Genomic DNA, 7,685 nt, shown 5'->3' with positions numbered 1-7,685 from the left:
TTCAGTTGTCTAATGGTGTTGTGGACTGAATTGTGTTCCCCCAAATTTCCCATGTTGAAATTTTAACCCCCAACATGACTTCATTAGATGACAGGCCCTGTAAGGAAGTAATTAAGGTTAAATGAGGTCAGAAGGGTGGGGCCCTAATAAAATATGACTGATGTCCTCACAAAAAGAGAGAGAGACACCAGGGATGCATGCGTACAGAGGAAAAACCATGCAAGGGTGTAATGAGGAGACAGCCATCTGCAAGCCAAGGAGAGAGGTCGCAGGAGAAACCAACCCTGCTGACGCCTTGATCTTGGACTTCCAGCCTCCAGAACTGTGCAAAAATAAAGTTTTGTTGTTTAACCCGTCCATTCTGTGGCATTTTGTTATGGCAGCAAATGACAAGTCAAGAAAAAAAAAAATCATTGCTATGAAATCAGAAAAAAAGATAAAGAGTGAGACAGACATATTCACACAGAGAACAGAACACATGGGAGATGTAAGACACACAGACACTGCGAGACACTACATTATAAAATAGCATTTTGTGGTCTTTTTAAAAATTGTTGCTTGAGTTTCTTCTACTATTTATATAGGGGCATCTTAGGACTTGAATAAACTTAAAGTCACGATTCCATTTTCAGGTCATAGATTCCCATGCCCTGGTTTAGAGAGTCCTCATTCAGAAAACCATCAATGTGTGTTCATGAAATTGCCCTTGGATAGGGGCATCTTAGGACTTGAATAAACTTAAAGTCACGATTCCATTTTCAGGTCATAGATTCCTATGCCCTGGTTTAGAGAGTCCTCATTCAGAAAACCATCAATGTGTGTTCATGAAATTGCCCTTGGATTTTTTAACCCTTCACTTATCATGCTTCTAACAGATGTCTTCATTCTCCCTTGAGCTCCATTAATTTTCTTGATAATCTTTGTACCATTACAAAAATAGTTGCTGTCCTATCACATTTGGGGCAAACTACATGATGGTCCCTTTGGCTAGAGCTCTTCAAATAAAAAATAACGCACACAGTTTGGGGCAAAGGTGATCAGCACGATTTACACAGGACACAGTAACAGCACTAAAGCATTGCTTCAGAGAAAAGATGAATTTCAGTGGAGAATTATCTTAGGAATGAAAAAGGTCCATAGTAAAATCCCACATGTTTTCATCAAAATTAACCCAATAATTTACTGAAAAATGGCAATTCAACTCTATGTCCAATTTCACAAATACTCACAGTACGATAATGCTGAATTATCGATGATCGTTCAGGGAAATTAACCACACTGTAGTCACGAGCCGAACGGGAAGACCTTGGCAACACAATTCGTCTCAAATCATAGAATGCTTTGTCTGTTAGAAATATTGATGTAGGTTAAAACAATATTTATCCAGGAAAAGTACACACTGATCATATGGCTTAATGTTACAAGGAGGAAAGCAAATCATCTTTATGAGCTCACTATTCTGTATTAAAATCACATCTTGTCATCTCATCAGAGAGAGATGAAGTGATTGCATTGCACAGAAAGAAGCTTCAATTAATTGTCTCCTTCATACAGCAAAGCTCTCATGTTTTTATTGCATACAGTGTGCTCATCAGAGAACTAATAGGTTCACCCTCTTTACTCTCTTCTCTTCGAGAACATTGCCTTCTTTTTTCAAAGGAAGCTTAAAGCAAAATCGTATTTGTGAATAGCACTTACAGAAATAAAAGGAAAACTGTTTTATAAGTACTTTAAAAGAAAATTCAGAATTATTATGAAAGCACAAGTTTTGAAATTTCAAAGTAAATAAAATTACTAAAAGTGTTTAAGGTAAATAGGTTGAAAGAGCAAAAGGTTAGCCAGAATATACCTACATATTTCCTCTGTCTCACAGCAATTGTTACATTAGATTTCTGCAGTTATCTTCTTCTTCTTTTTTTTTAATGATGGGGTGGAGATTTAAGATTTACTTGTCCATTTATTTACCATATATATTAATTATTTTAAAAAGGGATTCAACCCTGCCATCCAAATGAATCGAATTGTTTTCACATTCCCAGTTCTCTTTCTAATATTTATTCGCATACATATATACTTTTCTGAAACTTTCAGTTTAATAGAGTCACCTGTGGACTGGTTAATTTCATATAAATTTAGAGGAAACTCAGAAGTAATCAATTCTTTCATTTCATTGCTTCAATTTATTTACAGGATCATAAGATGAGTGTCTTATAGGGAGACAAAGAAGTAAAATAAAATAATAAAAAGGAAAGGTTATCTCAGAGACATCCTAAACAATACATAGACATCCCTACTGCATTTTAATTTTATATGTATTTTTCCCATTGCAGTCAAAAATCTCTGCCCTCTATCAAAAAGGCAAAATCTCTGGAAGAGGCAACATAATAAATCATATATTTCAATCACAACTCAATGTAAATAAATGAAATTATTTAATGGAAGCAAATGCCAATAACAGGAGCTATAGAGAACCTGAGAATCTTAATATCTGAAAAGAAGATAGCAAGGAAAAGACAATACACTTTATACTTTAATTGGAGATCTGTATAAACTCAAGGAGATATAAAAGGATAATGCAAGTTATTAGAGATGCGTAAATCTTCACATTTCTTACAAAGCTTAACTAAATCAAAGCATTCTCCAACTCATTGGCACTATCCCTGACCTACCCACCACCCTTAATGCACTTCTACAATAAGTGCTCACACATATTTTAAATGATTGTGCTTCTCTTTCCAATCTCCTTTTTAAATTTATAAACGCTTTCAGGACAAGAACAATATCTCACTTGGAATTGCTCTGTTTCTGGTTCATTAGCAATGCAAGTAAGGTAGCTGTGTAAACACTGTTGAATAAGAATTGGTCTCCAGAGGTTAAATCTCACAGGCAAGGAGGGGATCTTTCTGATCACTGAAGAGCCCAACCCAATATGAAACTAAAAGCCATACAACTTATTTTTCCAAGAGAGTTCAGAGTATTTTCAAATATTATATATCTTGTTTACCCACAAAATAGACTCATGTAGTCAGGAAGGCCATGCATTATTTTCTCTAGTATATAGGTATCACCAAAGAAAGAAAATATAGCTATAACTTTTCTACTTCAGCAAGCAGTAAAGCTTCCACTAAAATCCTCCAGGTTATCATTCACACACTGATGTATGCTAATGACTCCTCCTCAGAAGCCAGGCACAGAAGGTGACATGCAACAAATTCAAGTTTATTCCACAAAGTCAGTCGAAAGTTATAAGCTGACAGTGTGAAGAAGACCAAAGTCATACATCAGACTTAATCTTCACAAGCCCTTCCTGGAGTCAACAATCTTCACAGATAATACCACAGAGAAGAGTCTGAATTCTAGGGGTGCAGGGAGGTGGGAAGGATGAGAGGAAGGTAGCTGGGGGGATCTGGGACGGAGCTCCGGCAGAGGAAACACGCCCTTTCTGTTCCCATGTGTGGCCTTATGAAGAGGGGAGGACAAGTTCTTGTGTGCTGGGACTGGAGGGGATCCTCTGAGTCATCCATCTGGTCCAACTTCACTCCAGAAAGGCATCTTCTTGTCACCTGGCTGCCTGGTTGCTGTCACCTCTGCTTGGATGTGCCCATGCTGGGGAGCTCACTCCTCTGCTGATGCTACTGTGTATGAGCTTCTTTTTGGTAAACATTCTCTGTTCCTTTGTCTAGTTCTTGTTGTCACCCCAAGTCCTGCTCGGTCCCCATTTTCCCATGCCTTCACTTAGTTAGAATTCTAACAAAGTGACCACCTCTGGGATTTCTCTTTTTCCTTCCTTTGGGGCCAGTAACAATGTCCCAGGGTCTCTTGGTTCCCTGCTGGGTTCACACCTTCCTTCTTGGGGCATGTCCTAACCTTCTTCTGTATGACTCCCCTTCACAAGAGCAAAGTCTCTCTTCTCTACCCTCTCTGCCCCACTGGGCAGCTCCATCATTTCAGAGCCTGTTCTCTGCTGGGGCAAATGGACTACTTCTGTGCTGTTGGCTTGGGCATCTCTTGGAGCTGTCTTGCCCGTATTCTTTTCAGTACCTGGATTTTGCTAGATGATTTCTAAGGAGACTTACTGTGTTGACTTATTTTCATCACTCACACATTACCTTCCATTTCTTCCTTACCTCCACCAACCCAGATGTTCTCCCTGGCTCTGTCCTCCACTGGCTCAGCTCTCCTCTCTTCTAGCCCCATTCTGCCTGTCAGAGATTACATCTGTGGTCATTCTATTTGCAACAGCTGTAAATGATCACCACTGTCTATCCCTAACCTGGACTTCTCTAATGGATATATTATTTTGATCAACACATGAGGCATTACAGTTATCAACTCAAACTCTGTGTGTGAGAAATGGAACTCATTTCTACCTTCTCAACACAATCACTCTTATATCAAACACTTAAGGTTACTTTTCCCATCTGTACAGGGAAGATCATATTAACTTCTAGGGGGTTTGATGTGAAGATTGATGGAATTTACACACGCCAAGGATTTGCACTGAAGTAATGCCCTCTTTCTAAGAGCAGGACCGACACCACTCAAGATAGCCACTCCATTGTGTGAAAGTTAGGTGGGAAAGTGGGGGTGGGACGGGAGGAGTTCCACTAACTGCAAAATTAGCTCATGTACTGTTGGCTTGCTTGCATTGGCTAATACCTCTTGGCACGGTGATCGGGCGACCGACTTGCTGCGCTTGCATCTTTTAAAACCTAGAACAAAGATGGTTTGCACCGCACCTTGAATTGGCTGGTATGATCCCAGCCACTGGAAATAAAAATCTTTTTCTCTTTTTCTATATCAGTCTCCAAGGGTGATTTTCTTCCAATGCCTATAACATTTGGGAGCTCATCTGGGATCACTATCACCCCTCGGGGGCCGACCTACAGTGCTGGGATTTTTCCCCACACTGCGAAGTCTCTAGGGGGGAGCTCCTGAGAAGACATTCCTCAGCCCCTGAGGCACACGATCTTCTGCTGGCCAGCTTAGGATTTTCTGGGACCTCTAGATTTGGGTGAGTCAGCTCTTTTTGGTGGGGGACCAGGCCAGACTGGCAACGCCTCTTTTCCAGACCCAGCGAGACGTCACTACAGTCCACTTGCTGGCCTCTCTTGGTGGCCAAACTCGTGTATTGTCTTTGTGTTTGTCTTTATATTAACCTCGTGGTTTATGTTGTTGTGAGTCTGTCCAACTTCAGGTTTTTTTGCCCTTCAGGTCACCATGGGACAAGGATCCTCTAAGCCGACAGTCCTGAAATGCTTTCTCACAAATTTTAAAACTTTTCAGAAGAAGGCATTTGATTTCAGTGTGTCAGTCTCATTGGATGTTTTAAGAATTTTATGTGAAATAGACTGGCCAGATTTTGATGTTGTCATTTTAGGGAAACCCGGGCACCCAGACCAGATTCCCTACATCCAAATCTGGATCGAAATTTTAACCATTCCACCCCCTTGGTTAGAGAAATGTTTTCCAGAAGTCAAGAAACCACATCTGCGAGTGATGCGAACCATTTTCCTGGCCAGACTGCCCTCCCGGCCTCAGAAGCCTGTACTCCCCTCGACCCCTGATGAAGAAGATGTAGTTCAGCCACCCCCTTATGCAGACAACTCCCAGTGGATGAACAACCCCCTTCTTTCGCCTTCTCACACCTGTTCGAGCGCCCCTTATTCCCCTGAACTCTCTTCACCCTCTGGCTCTTCTCATTCCTCTTCTTCTCCCCTAGCCCACCTTTTTCCCTTGCACGAGACCCCAGGACCCCAGGGACCTTTCATGGTTTATGTTCCCTTTACTACTAGTGACCTGTATAACTGGAAGAATCAGAACCCCTCCTTTTCAGCGGAACGTCTAGGATTAATCTCGCTCCTCGAGTCTGTCTTTTTTACTCATCAGCCCACCTGGGATGATTGTCAGCAGTTGCTGCAGACCTTATTTACCTCCGAGGAGCAAGAAAGAATCTGGCAGGAGGCACGGATGGCCATACATGGGTCTGATGGCCATTCCACGGATGATCCTGACTGCATATCCCTTGTCTTCCCATCAGTCCGTCCTGAATGGGACCCTAACACAGATAGAGGTAAGGAGGCCCTCTCGGTATCACCAGACTCTGCTGCAGGGTATCCGAGCAGCAGCCCGGAAGCCAACCAACCTCTCTAATGTTAGTGAATAACTCAACAGCCAAACGAATCCCCCAGTGCGTTCCTTGAGCGCCTCCTGGAGGCTATTCAGGTCTATATACCAATTGACCCAGAGGCACCTGAAAATAGGCGAGCTATCAATCTGGCCTTTGTAACTCAATCAGCGCCAGACATTAAGCGTAAGTTACAACAATTAGAGGGCTTTGAAGGCAAGGTTCTCTCTGAGCTGGTTGAGATAGCCCAAAAGGTTTACCATAACTGTGACCCACCCAAAGATAGACAGCTAAGGAGGTTAACAAAAGTCCTCCTCCTCTGTCCAGAACAACCCAAACAAGAACAACAGAGAAGGAAGCCCCATGGTATTGGCCCAAATAGACACTCACCTCTGGACAAGGACCAATGTGCCTACTGTAAGGAAAAAGGCAATTGGAAGAGGAATTGTTCTCAGCTAAAAGATAAGACAGGTTCCAAGGCCATCTTACACATGTCACAAGATTTGGACTATTGACGAGGCCAGGGCTCCATGAAAAGTTGCCCCTGGGAGCCCAAGGTAACACTAAAAGTAGGAGGCAAACCCGTGTCATTTCTCATTGACATGCGGGCAACATATTCAGTGATCCAGAAACCTGAACAGCCCAGTTCTAAATTGCTAATTCCCATCCAAGGAGCAACTGGAAGGATTAAACTTTGCCCTTGGACTGATGCTCGACTTACAGACTTAGGAAGGAAGACTGTTACACATTCTTTTCTCCTTATGCCAGATTGCCCCTACCCCCTATTGGGTAGAGATGTGCTTCATAAATTGGGAGCCACCATCACCATTGGGCCTGCTTCTGCAAATCTCCAACTAAATGGGAAAGTCACAAACCTAACGGTAACCATGCCTTTACAGGAAGAATATAAACTTTTAGAGACTGAAATTCTTTATTTTTTTTTTCCTTTTTGTCTTTTTTACTGACCGGTAACGGGATCGCAACCCTCAGTGTTGCGCCCGCACCATGCTCAGCCAGTGAGCAGGAACCGGTCTCCACATGGGATCCGAACCCTCGGCGGGAGCGCCGCCATGCTCCCAAGTGGCGCACTCTCCAGTGCACCACCGGGCTGGCCCGAACTGGGGATAGAGACTGAAATTCTAGACAACCCAACCCAACATGAAAAAGGGTTATTGGCTATCTACGTGAAAGTAATACCAGATGTGTGGGCGGAGACTAACCCCCCAGGCTTAGTGAAACACCAAGCCCCTATTGTGGTGCAACTAACTAGTTCTGCCACACCAATTAGGGTGAAACAATACCCTATTCCCTTGAGGGCTAGAGACTGTATAGCCCCACACATAAACAGACTCATAAAAGAAGGCATTTTGATTCCATGCCAATCTAGTTGGAACACTCCCCTGCTGCTGGTCCAAAAACCTGGTACAGGGGACTTCAGACCTTTACAGGATCTCAGAGAAGTTAATAAAAGAGTGGAAACTGTCCATGTCACCATTCCAAATCCCTATACGCTCCTCAGTCTCCTACCACCTGACCATACGATATATACAGTGTTGGA

General features: G+C 42.6%; 1 protein-coding gene across 1 annotated transcript in view; it reads left to right on the top strand.

The window, feature by feature from the left end:
- Nucleotides 1-5,220: 5,220 nt before the first annotated feature.
- Nucleotides 5,221-7,685, top strand: part of LOC103609326 — a 5,733-nt gene continuing 3,268 nt past the window's right edge. The window contains 3 exon segments of the mRNA XM_008593658.1: nucleotides 5,221-6,089; nucleotides 6,091-6,161; nucleotides 6,164-6,556. Of these exon segments, the coding sequence (XP_008591880.1) occupies nucleotides 5,221-6,089; nucleotides 6,091-6,161; nucleotides 6,164-6,556 (1,333 nt within the window).

The sequence above is a fragment of the Galeopterus variegatus genome, unplaced genomic scaffold, assembly GCF_000696425.1.
Source record: "Galeopterus variegatus unplaced genomic scaffold, G_variegatus-3.0.2 Scaffold9481, whole genome shotgun sequence".
Lineage (NCBI taxonomy): Eukaryota > Metazoa > Chordata > Mammalia > Dermoptera > Cynocephalidae > Galeopterus > Galeopterus variegatus.
The sequence above is the reverse complement of the archived record's forward strand: the minus strand, read 5'-3'. Positions and strand labels throughout refer to the sequence as shown.